General features: G+C 35.5%; 1 protein-coding gene and 1 long non-coding RNA gene across 3 annotated transcripts in view; one reads left to right on the forward strand and one right to left on the reverse strand.

Moving 5' to 3' along the window:
* MEOX2 (mesenchyme homeobox 2) overlaps positions 1-9,035 on the reverse strand; it is a 64,756-nt gene extending 55,721 nt beyond the window's left edge. Inside the window, exon 1 of the mRNA XM_007120404.4 lies at positions 8,109-9,035. Within this exon, the coding sequence (XP_007120466.1) occupies positions 8,109-8,622 (514 nt within the window). The 5' untranslated portion in view covers positions 8,623-9,035. The remainder of the gene's footprint in view (positions 1-8,108) is intronic.
* Positions 9,036-9,982: 947 nt separating this feature from the next.
* Positions 9,983-20,314, forward strand: LOC102992989 (uncharacterized). Of its 2 annotated transcripts, none has more exons than XR_448634.4 (3): positions 9,983-10,091; positions 16,403-16,549; positions 17,024-20,314. It is a non-coding gene; the product is annotated as an uncharacterized lncRNA (long non-coding RNA). The 2 variants fall into 2 exon arrangements; XR_448635.4 differs by lacking the exon at positions 9,983-10,091 and adding an exon at positions 10,572-10,706.
* Positions 20,315-21,020: the final 706 nt, after the last annotated feature.

Raw genomic sequence — 21,020 nt, forward strand, 5'->3', positions numbered from 1 at the left:
ATTTCAGTCTTTCTTAGTAGTTTACATGTAGATATTCTCTAGTTTAATGCATCCAGATCCATTTGTACTACAAATAAGGAAAAAAAACCCAAAGTAAATGTAGCCTGTAGTTGGGGAGATTTTCATTGTTAAAGACATTAAAAATACTGAAAACTCATTTTACCTTTGAAAATATTAAATAAGAGAGATATCACTTAAAAGTCAATGTATCCAGTTGGGAGTAAAGCTCTCTTTGGATGGTTCTTAAAATGTGAAAGCCATTTGCTAAATTACTGGCATCCTACAAAATCAAAGCTACTATTTATCAATTTAGTTCCCAGTAAGTATTTGACGGCACAGTTCTATTTTCCTGAGCTGTGTATTTTAACTAACAAAATAAAATCAATATTTTGTGAAATTTACTTGGCATTCATTGTTTATTTGATAAGAGTCATTGGCCATTTCATACATTTTTTTAAACTAGTAAGAATACACCTCAGTTTAGTTTGCTAGTTTTTCAGGAGGCTAAGAATACTCATCCAAAAGTTTCCGGTGCAGTCCAGAAAGCTGTAAGAAGCCGCCTATACAGACACCGAATATATTTCACCACTACACTTGCAAATAACTATCATTTGCAAAAATAAGTTTTTATTTGGGTGTTATTTCTGGCAAAGCTTTAAGGCTATATTTTCAAAGAGCAAAACTGTAGGCCTTTAAAATTCTACTGGCATCCACCAACCCAAGCTGGACTCTCCTCTAGGTTTCCACAGAGCCTGAGAGAGAGATGACTTCATCTTAATCATTTTTCTTGCCCACAGTCATGTAAGATAACTGGGATTTTTTTTTTCTTGCAGCATTATAAAATCTCTTGAAATGTGTGGAGAGAAAAACAAAAGAAAACAGAAACTGCAGGGAGTTGGCAGATTTGATTTTATGACTAGCACTGATTATCAGCTTCAGCCTGTTGGACTCTCCACACAGCCGTATATGCTTCAAACTTAATATTTTATTTTGTAACTAGAACATTTAACATCATATTATCATCTCTAATGTGGATACTTTAGTTCAGATGATCTGTTACGAAGAAATTAAATTTGAAATTCTAACTATTCGTGTATGTATACATTTATATAAATAATTCTTTTTTAATGTTTATCGTATGTTATTTTTTTAACACCTTTATTGGAGTATAATTGCTTTACAATGTTGTGTTAGTTTCTGCTGCATAACAAAGTGAATCAGCTATATGTATACAGTATGCTTTAAGTGTAGCTGCCATGTCCTAGTTAATTCAGCACATTCACTGTTTTTTTATACCATTAACCTTTCTATTAAAATACAGTAGGGACTAAAAACTATAAAAAATAAACACCTTATATTCACAATATCAACCAATACAGTCTATCTAGCTTCAAGAAACATACCTATAACATCTTGGAAAGAAGGCTTATGAAAACAAACACTAGGATATTTAAATGTTGGCTTGGCCAAAAAGTTCGTTCGGGTTTTTCTGTAACATCTTACGGAAAAACCCGAACGACCTTTTTGCCCAACCCAATACATATGAAACATTCTAATCGAATTGATTCTATGAAATTTTGAAAAGCAACGATTTCTGAATTTAAATCTTTAAACAAAACCCTAACATTTTCACTACTACGAGTTACTACCTACTAAACTTATATTTGCAATAAAATTAAAAACTCCAAGGATGTAAGAATTAAGTCACCAAAATACACAAATATTTTAGAAGTAGTAAACATTTAAGGAAATGCTAACTTTTAAAAGTAACATAGGTATAATATCAGATAAACTGAAGATTAAATTTATTAATTTTAAATCTATATAGTATAGAGAGCAAAGTAATTATTTTTGAAAGAATTTTCCCCATACAAACCCCTTCCAAAAATGTGTACTTATTAATACATATTTCACCTGATTTTTCTTTTTCATATGCACATGGAAGAGATCAAAAAGCATATCATAAAATAATTTCAGAGCCCTATGAAAATCAATATTCCAAATTTGTACCAACAAGTACCCAAAGTACCAAACTTGGTACCAAATTTGCAGGCAGTAACACGTTAAATTCAGAAATATTATATTGCTGTGGAAAATGTGACATTATAAATAAAGGTTTCATGGATAAGGGGACTTTAATTGTATATTTAAAATTCCAAATATAAAGGAATATTAATAATTGACCCAATCAATTCCAAATGAAGGTATATTTTTACCAAGTAATTCTCAGTTAATTTAGTAAGAAGTATTTCAAAAGGTTTTAAAAAGAAATATTTACTCTGAAGTACGAAAAAGCATCTGAAATTTATACAAATGGATTAATAGATATATTATTTATTACTTTGTATCATAAAATACTATCTAACACAATTCCTTAAAGGGAAAATAAATTCCTTACATTTTTGTAATGTAAGTAGAAAATCATTAGAGAAAAGGGGATCCAATTTAAGTTACTTCTGCCTCTACATAGGTAATGCAAATAGAAGCCTGGGATCTAAAATGACCTTTACTATTTTAAGTTTTACTTCACGAGGGTAATAAAATATTCTACAAGGTTTCCTCCAATTGAATTTTGAACCTCACCGATGACTATGATTTAGAAGTAGTGTGGAGAATGAGAGAGTGTTGTAACTCGTTTTTCTGTATTGTGTTACTCCATCTCTACTTGGGGGTTTCAGTTTGATACAGCTATTCCAATAAATAATCATAAAGGTATCATAACAAAAATAGGAAAAATGTTAGTGTTTGATTTTCTTTATAAACTTTACAAAAAGCTTATTATTGATAACTAAACCTATTAATGACTAAAACACATGAGAGAAATAAGTTGTGACAATAAAATGTGTTTTGCTGTTTAAATATGAAAAATAGTAAAATACATCATATCTAACACAATTTCTAGTTTGTGGACTTTGGTCTTGGTTTGTGTTTTATCTTCTTTTTTTTTTTTCTTAATGAAACCATTGAAATCAGTCACCAATACAATAATCCAGGAAATGTAATTTAGCTGGCCACTCAATAATTAATCCTTCTTATTTTATGATTACAATCAAGTGGGAAAGAATTCTACTCCTGATAGTCTTACTTCACGCGCTAATATATTTTCCTCACAAAATTTTTTATTATTATAAAAAACAACATGGCAAAAATACAAAAAAAATGAGAGATAAATCATCCACAACTATTAAGTCAACAAATACTAGTTAAGGAATTCCTGTGTGTATTTTATTTGCTAATATCTTTTCACCCTTATCATTTATCACTCGTAAATGTTTGTAATAATTATAGCAATTCTTGGGAAAAAAACCTCACTCTGAAATTTTAAAAATAAATTACTGAAGTGAACACAGTCTAAAACTAAAATATATTATAACACAGCCTAAAACTAAAATATATTATTGTATTATATGGTTTATTTTCATTTGAAATGAAAATCTAAAAAGCCATCACATTTTTTGTGTGTTTCTGGCTGCCATTTTTAATACAGTAAATAATGAAATTTCCCAGCATATACATATTTTAATATAGTAAATGAATAAAACTGGCACATGACTAGGCTAAATACATGTAATAGGTTTATATGTGGGGATTTTTTTTTTTTACATAATTCAGCTATTAATTCACACATAGGTTATTTCTTAAAAAAAAAAGTTAATTCTTCTACTAAATATAGAATTAGTCTCTCAAGTTTCTCTGATTCTAAGGGGATGGGTTGTCTCTACTGTTATTTTATTTTTGTTTAAAATTAAAAAAAAAAGTTAATTCTTCTACTAAATATAGAATTAGTCTCTCAAGTTTCTCTGATTCTAAGGGGATGGGTTGTCTCTACTGTTATTTTATTTTTGTTTAAAATTAATTTCTTAAGACTATTTAGGTCTTATAATAAAAATTATGTTATTATAAATTCCAACGCTGTGATGAAGGGTCTATGTTTCCAAACACAGACAAACAAGGTAATGTTTAAAATATGTTTTTCAGTTTATTAGTGGCGATCAGCTTACTGTGTGCCAACATAATGGTTTCCATTGATAATTACTGTAAAAAAGTTTAAAATTTTAAATACTTGGTAAAGGCTTTTTAACCCAAATGAAAGTTTTAGCAGTGTCATGTATTACATTTGATGCTTTTCCTTTTCAAATCAACTATAAATAAAGATATTTACGGAGAAATGGAAACTATTTCAGTATTTATTTGCATTCTTCCTTCCATCCATTGCTGACTTTCCACAATAAAGCACCTTGATTCTAAACGAGTTGCTGCTCTTGACTTTTGAGTGTAATCATTTGAGAACACTCATGTAGGTCAATGGTACTTAGCAGTTTTTTTATCTCAGGTCATCGTTGAAAAATGTTCACACCTAAAATTAATCTACCATTCCAAGAAAAAGACTGAAAATGGTACTTTTAAAATTCCATAGATTCAAGGCCCTTAATTTCTTCAATACTGTCCTATAATCATCTATATCCAAAAGACTGTATTTTAAATTCTAAAGCAAACGCTAAAAAGTCATCAACCAGCAACGCAGAGATGAATAATAAAGTAACTTTTTTTCTTTCAGAAAACATGACGATAGAAATATCAAGAAAAAAGTGTAATATAATTCTAGAGTTAGGGTAGGTACGACATTACTCTGTATTTAATTTCTAGCATATTAACATAATACTTGTGTATCATTCTGCAGAGCCGGGCATACAGACAGACATAATTTGACAACAGGTATTTTATGATCTTGTAGCTATAATAAAATATTTACAATTTTACAAGAACCTAATATGATTCAAAACCTTGTAAAATCACTACCCCCGAATCACTCCCTTCCTTTTTGATACAATTTTGATTTTTTATAAAATTAATTAATTTGAATATAAAATACTTACATATTTATACTGTATATTACCTGCATAAAAACTAAAGTTAGATTGATTAATCTATTTTGGTGATATTAACTGAAAGTAGGCAGTATTATACTTATTACTACATTGATTGGTGAACAATAAAAGTAACTGAAGCTAAGTAATTCACACTATTTATAGACATTTTTTCAGAATCACCTGTTTTGTACAGATTGTTTTAAGTACAGTTGTAAAGTTTTGATTTTTAAGAGTTCCTTTGAAGGCATGGCAGATGTTGGTTTTGCTAATAATGCTGGAGAGCACAGCAGGTTCAAAGTTGCAAATATGCTTAACACATATAAAAAAATAGTGTGATTTTCTATTAAACTTCGTTGTTTTCAATTGTCAGTAAACTATAGTGGAAGCCTAAAGTCCATAAATATTTGCTTCTAGACCCTTAAACTTCTTGAATTTGTATATGCGTGTGTTCATGTGTGTTTGGGAAGGGGAACACATGTAAATGCACACTGGAAAATGTTACATATTATAATTTTAGCATCAGTACCATGGATAAATATTGGGGTTGTTTTCCAGTATTTTCCAGGGCTTAAAATTCCACTAGAATTTCACACAGTCATACACACATACACATATTCATACAATCTGGGTATGAGATGCAAGGATACAGAATTTTGGTTCCGACTTTGCCCTGGGTTTATGTATTACATTTACTGTCAACTAGAAATACACAGAAATTATAAACTGCCTAACAAAATATAAATGGTCTCTATAATGCATGATGTGAGTTTTGTCTAATACAATTTTAAAATTTCAAGAGTGCAGAAATTACTTTAATATAATTTTTTGGAAATATTGAAACATTAAAACTATGCTGTAAGTAATGAGAGATATACGTGTTAACAATATGCCAAAATTACACTGACTTTGTACTTTGCTTTAGTTTCTGCTAGCTCAAGATGCCCTTCTAATAATATGAAATGAAATAACTGTGAACATAAATTATAGAAGACCAAATACAATTTCATTCCAGGAAAAAGCTACCTTGACTTTAAATCTAGCTAAAGACCTAACAAATATTAATTAACTAAAATATTGAATTTGGCTAATTAAATTTTATTTTCAAAGAGTATACAGATATTTAACCAGAAACTATTGTTATATTTCTTTTTAGATAGCCAAGAGTTCTTTCAAAATATCCCATCAAAGAAAATGTTCATTCTAACTCCCCAGTGATTCTACCCTTGGTGATGGCTAATTGTATTTCCCGCTCAAGATGTAATCTATTAATACTTTATGTAGCTGATGAAAACTTTTGTTTGTTTTTCCAGGACTTTAATTACCAGCTTCAACATGAAAAAATAAACTTATTTTGCTATATGGTTATTTCCCACCAAAGGAGGGTAGCACTGTTAATATAACCAATATTCTTAAGAAAGTTGTTATTAAAATTGAAGGGAACCAGTTCTTAGATCCCACTTTCCTTATTTCTCCTCAACCAAAATAATATGCCTATATGAAAATTCAATTTGCCCTATGAAACTTAGGTGCATTGGTTCAGTTGAGGAAGCATATGAAACAATCCATCACATAGGTTTCTCATTGCAGAAAGTAAAATGAACAGTAAGAGCTTCTGGTAATTGCTAAAGTGCCGCTGACCAAACTGACCACGGATCCTCTTAACCCAGAAAAGTTATAGCGATATCAAATGCTAACTCTATAAAATGATCTCATTCTAAAATTGACTTTTTTTTTCTAATGAAGATGGAAACCTTGCTATGATTAACCTTTTAACTCTCTGTCCGAAGAGTGTTTCACTTATGGTTAGTAAAAACCATTAAAATGAGTGATACTGCTGGCAACTTTCTTGGATATAAACTAATTTGTGATGGGGCATTAGACGTTCACCCGACCTTGGAATGTAAAAGTCAGATTGTAAGTTTGTGATAGAAGAATCCATCCCATACTAACGCTTAAGAATAACTGTTACCCTTGCTGCAAAAGAACATGAAATATGCGGCTCATTCATTGTCATTCATGTGGGATCTTACTTAAAGCATTATAAAGGATAGACATTTTTCAATCTTTCAAACCAATATCTGGAATTATCTTCCAGGACTGTTAAACCAATTCCGCAAAGAAAGAAAATATGTGAATATTATATTAAACAAACGACAGCTTACGAAAAGACGGAACGCAGGCTGCACTATAGCTACAGAAGAAAACTCACAACCTCCTTAATTATAAAGCATCTTTTAACAATTTCATAAGGATACAGATAGGTCAGGGCTTTGATGAGTTGCCTGCAAAACTTCAGTTTCTCTGGACTGCTAAAATTTAGTTGGCAGCCTGTGCCTTCAGGCATCCGCATTCAGTAAGGTTCCCCTTTTGCGTGGCGGCTCAAGTTATCCCCACGTAGGTCTGAGCCTCCTGCGCACACACACCCTCCAGCACCAGCGCTGCCCGGGTTGCTGTTTGTTTTCCAGTACTTGTTTCCGATAATACTCACCTGGAGGAGAATTTTACTTTCCACTTTAAAAACTTAGATTTTCTTTTTGGTTAGCATCACATAAATACAACTACTATTAAGAATCGTCTTTCTTCAAGGGTCTGAGCATGTATTTAGTTACAATTCTTTGACATTCCTTAAAATCCTCTGAATTCCTAGACTGTCTTCTTCCCCAAGAAAGGGAAATTTTTACCATTTGGAATAGGGTGCTATTTAAAGAACTCTGAAATCAGAATTTAAAAAAAAAAAAAAAACGAAAACTTTTTTCTCATATGCTCTGCCAAGTTCCATTGCAAGTTCCAACTATTGTGCAATAATTTGGAAATCCAGTTAACGATGGGAAAAATCTAGCCACTCAGAGTCGGGAACTTGCAATGGAAAAGTCAAGGAACGGCACCCGCACGCACGGCCAGCGGACGCTGCATCCCAGGGTGCAATCCTCTCCCCATCGCTCAGATGGAAGGTCACGCTTCGCAATCGATTTCACATACTTGTCACTTGTCCTTTTTTCTCAACGCTCTGGTAAACTAGTTTGAATCTTGGAGAGCTTAACGCAGTTGGCTGAGTGTTGCGCTCGGAGAAACACGTGCCCCCAAAATAAAAGGACCAAAGCAGCCTCGCCGAATTTGGCGGCGAGGAGCCAGGGAGGAAAGACGTGTACCATAACGCCCGCCGCCTCACTCTAGTGCGAGAATCTTCCCAGTCATCTCTCCGCCCCCTTTCGCCGAGGGTGCCCGGCGCGCCCTTACCTGAGCTATCGCTTTTCCTCTTGCCGCCACTTCTCTTCTCCGCCTCCGCGGGTGACAGCGCCTGGCGGCCGTAGTCCCCTGGCGGGCACGCGGCCCCGGTCGGGGTGCTGGAGCCCAAGCTGGAAGAGTTGGAACACAGGACCGGCGGGCTGCTTCCCAGCTCCGGGGGCCCTCCCGAGTCCGGCTGGAGACAGAGGCTGTGCCGAGCCGCGCTTGGCGGGGAGGACATCTGCGGGAGGTGCCAGTTGGTTTGCAGAGCCTGGTGCTGCTGCTGCTGGTGGTGGTGGTGGTGATGGTGGTGGTGGTGGTGGTGCCCCCTGTGATGCTGGCTGGCAAACATGCCCTCCTCGTTGGGGTATCCCGCGATTATGCAAGACGAGGAAGAAGTGGAGAGCTCGGGATAGGACATATGGTCAGATCTTCCATGGAGGGCGAGAGAGGACTGGGAGAACGGGTGCAAGCCTTGCGCGGTGGCGTGAGGGCTGCGCAGGCAGCCAAAGAGCGGGTGTTCCATAGCATGCAAGTCTCGGGTTCCAGGCAGAAGACTTCACGACGGTTCCAAACGCCACCAACCCTCTGTTACTTTTCCCTGGAAACCGTGTGACTTTTCCCCCTCCCAAAGCAATAGCCGCCCGCGTTTCAGGAGAGCTCGGATAATCCCGGTCCTGAGCCCTAGCGGCCAGTCTCCTTTACATATAAACACTCGGACCTGGAGGAGCTTCCCTCCGAGCTACTCAGATGTTAAGAGTAGGAGAGGTTGAAGCCAAAAGAAGGTGGTCCCAGAGAACTGCTTTCAAGGGGAAACGGCTCTGAGAGGTTATAAATAGAGTGTAACGTGAGCTGGGGGCTGGCTTAGGAGCCCAGTGCTGACCACATGCGAACTCCCTCCAAAACTCCGGCTCAGTCCGCGCCATGCGCTCGCAGTTCCACTTCCTATCGCCGGCTGGACGCACGCAGCGCGCCCACGCCCGCCCGCCCCTGCCAGCAGCCGGGACTGCAAGCGGCGCGCCTGGCGTCCAAACCCGAGCCCCGGCGGGCAGCGGCTCCCCTTCCCACTCCGTCGGCCAGGCCGCGCCGCCGCGTCCGCCGGCCCCAACCCCGCACCCAGGGTCCGACCTGCTCACTGCTCTCATAAAAGGTGTCTTGTCAGTGTCCCTTGGGCACTGTCACCTGCAGGAAAGCTTGGGCTGCTCCTAACTGTGGAGGAGCACCAGTAGGATTAAGGAAAAAGACCAGAGCTAGCTTGGCGCACGCTCAGATAAGTTTCTCAAACTTCACATCAACTCGTGCCCTGGGCGCAGGGGCACTCCTAGCTTTTTACAGCCGGTGTCTGTGGGTGGGCTGTTAATGAGCTGGGACGTCAGATCCGAGGATGCAGGGAAGTGACCCACGAGCAAAGAAAGGGCCATTTTCGGTGCTGCAAGGAACGAGACCTGGCGGCGTGGTAGGAAGCATGGGGCGGTGACAGTTGCAGATGTCCTGACTCTGGCATCCTCACCTGCGGTGCCAGGTGGGGTCTTTTCCTCTGCTTTCCGCAAATGTCCTCCCTCCCGATTTCCTAGTCCCAATCCATTTCCTAGCCACTTGTCCACCAAGAAGAACTTTTCCTGGATCAGGAGTATTCCGAAGCGATTACGTCCCGGTCACAAGTGAAGTGTATATTGCACGCACATTTCCAGTCTTTTCCCTCAGGAGCCAGCCCATGTCCCCTTGTTTTCCTCCAGAAACCCATCTCTCTTCCGCTCAAAGATAAATCAGCTTAATCGCACCCCTCCCCCCCCCGCCATGGTTCCATTTACTGAAAAAAATATTGCACTTCGGTATCCCTTAAAGTTCGGGTCTCCCTGGTTACAATCTTGCATCACAGAAAATGAATTAGAAAACTTGCCACCAGTAAATTAATGCGAGCGGCGGCTGGGCTTTGATACCGTCACATGCTTGAGGGACGACACGGGCTGCTGGGGGCCAAGTCGTTTACACAAGGTAAGCACGCCACCCGCTCATAATGAGCTGCAGGAACAGTCGCGTCCTTCCTGGGACGTGTCGCATCAGGAGAATATCGGCGCTCACCTATCCCGCCAGGGACCCCAAATGTGCCACCAGCAGCGTCGCCCTGTTATTTTCATTGTCTCAGGTGTCCAGAGGACGGGGACCAGGTCTTTGAAGTTGTTAATGGGATTAATGGGTACAGCAAACTGGGCCAGACATCTGGTTTGAATTAGGAAAAAGTATTGATTAATCTTTGAGAAATGTCACCAAGGCAGAACCTTTTCCCTAGCCCCGTCCCTCAGGCTTCAGCCTGACCATCTCCCTTTTCTTTTAAGTTGTCCTGTAGAATAGTGGCTTCGCAATAAACCTTCACATCCGTGTGAAAGTTCGAATTGTTTTCCAGTGCTCAGAGGTGGGATAGGGTGGGGGTGATCAGGAATTCTGAGATTTGTAAGCGCTGCTTTCTTTAACGGAAATTGAGCCCTATTTTGAGGGAAATTAGTTTTGCAGACTTCGTTAAAAAAAAAAAAAAAAGCTGAAACTTTTGTTCACCAGCTGCTCAACTTTTCAGTCTGGGTCTGAGCTGGAACCTGCTGCAAGCGTTTGACGGTAAGGCTTTCTTTGCCGATATGTTTTGGGAATCTAATATTGTTTTAGATTTCGAAAGGGGGTGTTCTTCACGTTGCACGCTTCTAAGGGTTTTACGCGCTCGCAGGATGGCGTCCAGGGCTTAGATCTTAAGAATGTTTCTTCCTGCCACTCCCCACGCCCTTGGCTCTTTAAGGATAAAAAAGGAGGGGATATATTCTTCTAATATCGTCGGAATATTTTTTGAATTTTCATTGTGTTTATGGTTTCAATATGTGCTCTGATATTAAAAGTTAAAGTACAAAGAGCAGCACTAAACTTCCCAAACTCGGGTAGCTCCTCTATGGATCCTGGGTGAAAGCATAAGGCTTTATCCAAAGAAAAATTTAGGCAACCACCTCCATAAAGTCACCAGAAATATTTATATAATACTGTCTACTAAAAGTATTGTGGAAAATGTCAGGCAAGACTAATTAAAGATACACTTGATTTGCACACATCAATAAAAAACATCCATAAAGGTCCTTTTGGTTTGCATTACAGTGGTTTAGAGGGAGAGACAAGAGAAATGAATGGATTTGAATTTAACCAGTGTGTTGCAGGTAACCAGCAACTAGCAAACACACAGAAGTTTTCCTCTCCAGGAGCTGCCACTTCTCCTTGAACCTGCCTTGTGACTGTGCTGGCTTTTTTTCTCACTGTGTCAGATGTTAACAACATGGCCAGAAATTTCTCTACAACCTGTCTCAGTCAGTCAGCTGAGTGTGGGGATAAAAGTCTGGTAAAGAAAAATTAGAAAAGATTAGGAAAGAAAGGAGTCTCTTTGAAAGGCACACAGTTAAAAGAAAGCTAGCAGAAAAGGTCTTTTTAAATGTAGACCCAAAACATATATCAGTAAACTTGATGTCTACTAGAAAGTATAATATAAGGAAAATGTTACTTGGAAGAGAAAAAGTGTGATTCAAAGGAAAAAAATGTAAAAAAAGGAGGTCTTGATGCATTCCAGAATTAAATATGACTGGTTTGTTTTTTCTGAATTTCTAAATATATATTAATTATTCCATAAAGTTTTTTTAAAGTTTCATTTCTTAGAATATTTGGAAAAACATAAAATATTAACTTTTATTTTCTAGGCCATAGATAATTTTTTTAATGCAATAATAACAGGAAAAATCCCTAGCATTTTCTATAATAGCTACATCAATGTCTACATCTATAAAAACCAATGTTGAAAGATGCCTTTTTACCTCAAATGGCTAATTTCATGGAGAATGGTAAAAATTACCAAATTTATTAGAGAATTTCTATAGCATTCATTTTAAACTATATATAGCATAGTATTTACCGTATATTTACAATATACTTGAATTTCTGTGAAAAATGTTTCATTAATAATAATATTTTATGCAAGATTTTGATATCAAGCAGCACATTATAACAAGAGGCTGAATATATGAAAAATGTAAGCTGCTCATCTTTTGTAGAAAACATGATCAAAATTATTTTAAACATGTGCTAAGCTCTTTAAACTTGATAAATGTGTATATCTATGATTCCTTCTGCTTAATGAAATGATATTCAATAGTAAAGGCAGAGGTATTTTTGAATTAAGAATATTTTAAGGGGAAAAGAACTTAAATTAAGCAAGCTGAAAAATTTATGTTTAAATTCTAAGACTCATGACGATTCTTTTAAGAGTTTCCATTCTTCTTTAAGTTTGTGACATGAGATATAATGGGAATAAAAATATTTTAAATTAAAAATGATCTTTAGCTACAGATATTATACAACTTTATTTTGAATTTTACCTGCTAGATAAAATTGCCTTGGTAACATATAGTCATGATACATGAATTTAAGTATGGAAGATTATGTTGAAACCAGAATTTGTCTCTGAAAGTTTTGTTGAGAGTATAAATATGATTTCTGCTACACTTCTCCAAGAAATAAAGTCGGTTCTTTTGAAATAAAGAATTTTGAAAATATATTAAAAGATGCTAAATACTCAACGGTAATTTATGTGATTTATGATGCACTCCATTTTACAAAACTTAAGAATTGCCTTTCTCCAGGAATTACGAACTATAAAATTTAAGGAAAAATTTGGCTATTGCATGTTATTTAGTGATTCTATATATTTTACTGATTTTTAAAATAAATTACTATTTTTACATAATAAGTGGTGTTTTCACAAAAAAATCTGTTATCCTTCTACATATACTAGAAGATATGAATACCTATTCATTACTCTGAAAAGTAAAAAATAATATTCAGCATATTGTTTTTCTAATTTCTATCTCTTCCTACATTTAGATTTATGATTTCTTTTAGAAATTGGTGGTTTTCTTCAAGTGCCATATAGTAAATAATGTGCTGAAAACTAGCATGAAATATAGATTATGACTGATAATATTAAATTTATGATTTAATTTAAAATTCAAAATATATGCAGTCTTCCCTAATTCCAGTTGCTTTCCACATACATTTCATGAAGTCCTAATTATATATTTTTTTGCGGGGGTGTTCAAATTAGGAAGACAATGACTACCTCTCAAATTTCAAAAACTTCTAACTGAACTTCCTTTTGTCCACACGTCTTAAATCCAGAATTATTCAACAAAGTTACTTTAAAATGATGCATATGAGGAATAATTACATTCAATTCCTACATCTTCATTTGCACTCAACTTGTATGTTATTTTTATTGATAAAGTATGCATCTTAAATTTTTATAGTTGAAAATTGCCTCCTTTACATATCTAACTATAAGATGTAGAGGCATACTAAAGCAAAACAGTTCCATAATGAAATGCTATTTATTACATTATATATTCTATACCATCAAACACATAAGCATTACATTTCTATCCATATTTTATGGGAAATAAACCATTTCTCCCATGTCATAAAAAGCAATGTTATACTTTTAAGCAGATTGAATTTAGAACAAGTTCATAAATCTTGGGGAAGAAAAATTCAATCAAAACTAAAGAGGGGAATTTTAGGTAAAACCTTAGTCTTCTGTTTTAAGTTTTCCAACTTGAAGAGTTTAACATGACTAATGTAATTTTGACACTATGGTGGGTTTTTCTTATGTGTTTTTATTTTTCATGCTTCATCAATTTGTAGCATGTTTTATTCTTAAAGTATCTCTTTCATTGTGAGCCTGGGTTTATGATTTGTATCACCAAAAACCTCTGTGTTTTAGTTGTGTTGGTATAGCTTCCCCAAAATATTTAACTGCACACTCCAATTTATATAATTCAGACTCGGCAAAGAAAGACCAGCTGCCTTTGATATCAACATTTGTGTTTATAGGAATAAAGGGAAAATTTTTTGCTTACCAAATAAAATGGAACATGCAGGCCAAATACAAGATGTCTTATAACAAAATATTTTTAAGATTTTAATATTAGTACTTTGATTCAGCTCAGATTTGTAAAAGATTTTGAGAAACGATCTGGAGTAATTTTATACAAGGTAATAGACATATGAAAATGGATCAAAACAAGAATGAAAATGACTAAATGACAAATATCTGCTTATGCCTCAGTTGACCTAAGAAGTTAGAAGGATGATCAAAGGACAGATTAGGTCAAGGGAAAACCAGAAGAAAGTATTTTAACAGGGGGAAAGGCAGAGAAATAAGATAAGCTTAACTATGCAGAAAATAATTCTATATTTGTAATTCATAAGCCATGTACACTTATAATAATGGTAAAAGGATCCCAGGAACATGTTTTAGTTTAACTGGAATTTTAAAAATAAGTAATCAGAAAGGTTTATGTTTACACATATATATGGCATTTATATTTTTGACAAAAGTAATAAAAACAAAATACTGTTTGAGAAAGAGTTTCAAGTAATCACATGTGCATAATGTGAAATGTAGGTACAGATAAGGTCAATGCTTAGAAATGTGCAAGCTACTGAATGTTTGAGGTTCTGAATAATTGTTGCCTTCTCGGCTTACAAATCTGTAACCTGATACTCAATGTAGTCAATTGTTTTTCTAAATTTTATTTATTTTTAAAGGATGATTTTTGCTAAGTTGGGGTACTAGTTTTTGGGAAGGGAATAGCTGGTTTTCAACAGCTTTCAGTGACTGAGGGGGATAAAGAAAAGTATGGGGCTAACTGCATCCTAGAGCACTTCAAAGTACAAGGGAATCCCGGTAGAATAAATCACTAACCAGAACTCAGAAGGAATATCAGCTGTGAGCCCAAGGGCTCAGGATAAGGCAATTCCTCCTACCATCAGCTAACAGTTTTTGTTTTTCTAACAAGGAGACCTGTGATCAAAGTAAAGCTTTCTCCATACTACATGAGTGTATGAGTACCAGTTGAAACCTCTTCAACACAGAGTGGCTATTAAAAGATACCCCCTGCTTGGCAAATTCATTCTGCATGAAACTTGCCTTATTACCTCAGAATTGCAGTTATCACTTTTGTCAAATTTCATATTTCTAAAGACTAATTCTTGAGGGCATAAGTAACTAATGGACAGGAAAACAGTCATGACTGAAATAGTCCAAACAATCTTGGAATACTTTACGATAAAATACAGTAAATCTTACTACTGATCTTGAAAGCGGGCTGCATGAGTAGTGGGAAACCTAACAGTTCTTTTCTTTAATCTAGAGCACCTGTAGCAATCTGCAGCGGCATTTCTGCACATACCTTATTTAAGATGACTACATGTGCTGGTTTCAGTAGGTGTCTGTGAAGACATACTCAAAGTCAATTTAAATAAATTTTACCCATTATCGAATACAATAACACCTCCACTTACTGCAAACAGCTTTAAGAATATTTATAGTAAATATAGAGAAATAAAAATAGCTCAATTATGACTTTCTAGGATAACTGTTACTTTTTTTTTTTTCACTACAAGTTACCATCTGTGGGCCAGTAGTCCCTGTCAATTGCTTATGAGATGCTTGGATTCCTCCAAGTTTTGTTCTTAGTCACCGCTTGTATCCTGCATTATGCAGTTAATGATGTGATTTGATCAGAGTAAAAAGCTGAGTTGCTTTGGATTATTAAGATCATATTTTCCAAAGTACATGGCCTACCACCATCTGATAGACCCTGCCAAGGCAGATGGCTCAGGCCCAGGTGGCATCACTTGGAATCGTTCTTCCGGGTCCAAAGATAAGCACATAACTATGAAACCCCACAAAAATCTTCACTGTTGCATGTGTGGTGACAAAGCTAAATGGATATCTTTTAAAAAGATATAAAGAAGTACATAGAAGCTTCTACGTGCTGTAAATCTGAAGTTGTTGAATTAGATGTTGGTGTTCCTCTTTCTGTAATAATACTAAAGACTTGCCAATCCATGTGTAGTTCTGTTATGCAGATATTATTTTTCTTAAATAGTTAGCAGGTGTTAAATCATTATCATGTGGCATTTGTGACCAAATATAACCTAGTCATGGCTAAAACAAACAAAAAAATTGGTTTAGGTTCCTTGCACTGTAGTAGCGATTCCAGTGATCCAAAATTGCTAAATCTCAACTTCAGCTTAACAAGTCGCATGTCATTCTCTCTCTGAACTGCATCATTGCCAATCCAGTTGCTCCAGTCAGAAGTAGGAACTCACCCTCGACAAGCCTCTCCATTCTCACCATCCTGTATGCAATCAGTCATTAGGTAGAGTAGTTCCGACTATACCGCTTTAACGTTCATTAACTTCATCCTTCTCTCCATCACCAGTGCCATTACCTTACTGGGGGGCCTCACTGTTCTTAGTTGGATGACACGGGACTCTCCATTGCAATCTACTTGCCTAGAGCATCACCCCATCTCCAGAAGCAGGAGGGAGAATGGTTTTGAATCTTAGCTCTATCATTTTCTGACTCTGTGAGTGCATTCATTTGTTAACTCAAAATAATATTACAATGAATAAATTCAACAATGTTGTGAGTGTGCCTAATACAATGCCTAACATCAACTTAATAAACATGGAATACATTTAAGTTAAATCTAGAGCTGTGCTGTTAAATACAGCCTCGTGTGGTTATTGAGCATCTGAAATGTGACCAGTCTAAATTAAGATATGCTTTAAGATTAAAGTGCACATCAGATTTCAAAGACTTCAAGTGAAATTAATAACCTTTTATACTGATTACATGTTAAAATGATATTTGACGGATATACTGGCCTAGATAAAATACATTATTAAAAATCAATTTTCTTTCTTTTTCCTTTTTTTAATATAGCTACTAGAATATTTAAAATTACAAATGTGGTTTATATAATATTTCTCTTGGACAGTGCTGATCTAGAGGATGTAATTTAACTTTTTCTCTGTTTTATTCTCTCCCTCACAAATAGGTACCAAATTACATATAGATCTGTCAGAATGATGTAAGACCTGAAATCTCTCTGTAAGTTGATCCTCTTGACCCCATGATTAGGAGCTTCATAATGTGGTACCACACCTGGAAATCTCCAGAACAAGACCTCAAGGAAGCACAGGAAATCCCTAGAGTGGCAAAACATCCGATTTGAAGACATTCAATTATTTCTCTGTGCATCAGGAGCATCACTGTTAATTAACTATTGATATGCTTGAAAGAGTTTGTTTAGCAATAGCCCTTGCAGACAAAAAAAGAGCCGTGTATCATTCATGATGAACTAGACAATGCTGCCACAATGAGTTAACTTCTACATCTTATTCCCTTGGCAAAAGTTTAGTTCTTATTCCTGCAAATTTTGATGCAAGATGGTTGGCTCTCCAGGCAGATACTGACCTTGTGAAATAGTCATCTCAACATGTTCCTCCATAACAAGACTCCACAGCAGGGGAAGATGGAAGTGGAGGGTCACACACCTGGTCTTATATACTTTGATGCAAAGGTGATGCATGTCATTTTTACTTACAGCTTGTAGGCCAGAACAAAGCCTAATATACTTGCAAGGGGTCTGGAAAATATTCTGAAGCACATGGCTGTTCAGTGAGCGGTAAATGCTTCTCCCACACCAGGCTTTGGCAGACTTCAAATTTGTTCCTAATAGGCCTAATTTACACCACTAACTGTATATCCCTTGAGTCTTCCTGGAATATTTTGTTAATGTTTTTCTAGCACAGTGTCTGGCACAAAGTATTCAATAAACATACACAGCAGAACACTTAGATCCGTAAGTTTCACTTTATCTTTGGACTTCAGAACCCATGTAGCTGCTACATCATATCAGGAAAGTGTAACTGCAACTCTAACTGCAATGAAAATTAACAGATAAAATGCTCAGCCCAGCTTCAATTTTGTTTTGTTTTGTTTTTGATTTTTGTAGTTTTTGCTTTGTTTCTTTGCTCCAGAGCAGAAGCTCATACCTGATTGTCACTGGACTTAGAACAATAGTTGTGTCCACACACAATGAGAGTGGTTCAAATTCTTTGGGGAATTTGTCTTCAAGTATCTGAAGCTGGGTTGGGACGCCAGTCTCTATGTGTAAATTAGGTTCATTCCCTTTCAGATGTTGTATTTTATTTTCAATCAATACTGTCCACTCTGTAATGGTTCACTGCATAGACCTGAAGATGACATTTTGGGCTGTGTCTTGTATTTGTCACTTATTAGCACTTTGTGGCCAGGTTAATTAACCTTTTGTGTCTAGGTTTTCTCATTTGTAAATAAAAATGTTTATTTCTATAATTTCATGTTGACAAACTAGCAAGTCGATCTAAGTCTAGTAAGTGTGTGTGTATATCAGTGATAGATATTGTCATCATAATGATAATTTTCATTATCATCTATCCTAAAGATCTTATTCTATCTAAAAAGAAATCCCTGTAAACAATTTTTGAAAGTATTTACTTACATATATTTGTTCATTCCACTACTTCCCCAATTAACACTCTAATATCTTAAAGCATCTTGTCCTGAGACAAGATTCCATAAATGTTTGTTGAATGAGTAAATGATATACTAACGATAAATGTAACTCTATTCTCAGCATTTTATACATAATGATCATACATTTAGGTGACACACATTTCACTTGACTTTTTTACTTGCTTCAAAATATGATTTTAAAAAAACCTCTCGGCATATAAAACCTAGAAATTGGGGTGAGTGACAAAAACTCTTCAGTATGGCCAAAAGGACTATTAAGTTCTAAGGAAGAAGCTATCTAACATTGCTTAACTATAGTACTTTGGAATAAATTTATGGTAGCATTTGGCACATTTTATTTTAGGTTTTACTGGATCTAGGCTTTTGTTTAAAGGTAACAAACATTTTTTAATAGCAGATGTTTAGTGGGATAACAAATGGACTAATCCTACCTTCCATTCTGTTGAAATATGCAACCCCTTGAATTCCAAACAAGACATTTTAACGGTGAAACAAAATACCCCCAAACAAGTAACACTGTAGAACTTAAGATTTACCATCTATGTATATAACTTATGCTTCACTTATATATTGTGTACATGAATTACGCTAAAAGTAAGCTAATTGTTACATAGGTAATGTTCAGAACTCGCTATATCATCTATGCCTGAATAATCTGAGATAGCTATATTAGATAAACATGAACCTACATTTTATTATGCCAATTAAAATTTCTATTATTTTAGAATTGAAACTCTTCCTAGTTCCAGAAAGTTTTTTTTGTTTTTTGTTTTGTTTTGTTTTGCGGGGCCTCTCACTGTTGTGGCCTCTCCCGCTGCGGAGCAGAGGCTCCGGACGCGCAGGCTCAGCGGCCATGGCTCACGGGCCCAGCCGCTCCGCGGCATGTGGGATCTTCCCGGACCGGGGCACGAACCCGCGTTCCCTGCATCGGCAGGCGGACTCTCAACCACTGCGCCACCAGGGAAGCCCCCAGAAAGCTTTTCTGGTGATTTACAGTAGAACTTGATATAACTAAATAATTTAACACAAAGAAAGGAAAACCTCCTAGAGCAGTCATTTCAGACCCCTAATTATCAGAAGGACCCTCTTTTTTCTATTACAAAAGAAATTCATTATAGAACCAACTATGTGAAGTTAACAAAGAGAAGCAGAGTAGTTATGATGGACTCAGGTAAAGGGAATCTGGTAGCACATGCCTAGTGTTTTGCCTTTTCCTCACCTACCACGGGTTTGTGGGTAGTACCTACAAAGAAATAAAGGAGCTAGGGACACAACCTGAAAACCACTAATCTCACTAATATATACAATCCACCTAGTAAAATGGCCCCTGAAATGCCATACCTGTGTTTTCCTGGTCCACTGATTTATTTGATAGGCACACTCCTGTGGTAAATATTTGAACCACATTATTTTCTTTTTTCTGTCTTCAAGTGTCTAGTCATCAGTTCCTTCAGATTTTCTATTTAAAAAAATATATATAAAGTTAGATTGTCAAACTTTATGACTGTAGAAATACTTTTAGTGGACAAAATTTTAATGTAATAACCCTATATTTATCAAGAGTCAAATTTAGAGAAAAAAAATCTATATGAGGAACATCTCCATAAGATCTGAACAGCGCAGTGTTACTTAACAGAATCCAAAAAGGATCTAATCCGTACAGAATTCAGTGCCAAAAAAATGGATTGCCAGACAGAAAAGGGGGCAAATGACACAAACTTCTAAATTATCAAAGAAAAGATACATATGATCAAGAAATATAAAAATATTGCAAGCTACCTGTAACGAAAATGCAAGTTAAAGATGATAGCATTTTCCTTCTACCAAATTGACAAAGTTTAAAAAACAAGTTATCATGACAAGGATTTAAGAAAATAATAAATCTCATACACTACTGGTAAGAGTGTAGTTAAAACAGATTACCAAGACAAAATCAGCAGTAAATGTTAACTTTTGATTCAATAATTTCAGATGAATGAATATATTCAAAGGAAATAATTAGATATATCAAAAAGTTTGTATATAATCAATTGTCTGAAGTGATATTCATTGTATTGAAAATGTACATCTAAAAATAAAATTGATTAAATGCTTTATGATAAATCATTATGATATAGTGCAACTATTAAAAATCATGTTCTAAACTAATAAGAATATAGAATTATGATATAATTCTAAGAAAAAAGCAGGCTACAAACATATGTAAAAGATGATCCAAAAACAACCACATCATACATCTTTGGTTTGTATATATTTGTTATGTATATTATATATACACAAATATATGATATCAATAGATATACTCAAAATTACAGCAGTTTAATGAATGTTATCTCTGGTTGGTGAGATTAGTAGATATTTGTATTATTTCTTCAGATGTTTCAAAGTTGTTTTCTAATTTTATAATAAAGCTATGTCACTTTTATAATCAAGAAAACAACATTATTATTTCTATACAATGAAAAGATGTCCTG

Source organism: Physeter macrocephalus, chromosome 5 (assembly GCF_002837175.3).
Source record: "Physeter macrocephalus isolate SW-GA chromosome 5, ASM283717v5, whole genome shotgun sequence".
Classification (NCBI taxonomy): domain Eukaryota; kingdom Metazoa; phylum Chordata; class Mammalia; order Artiodactyla; family Physeteridae; genus Physeter; species Physeter macrocephalus.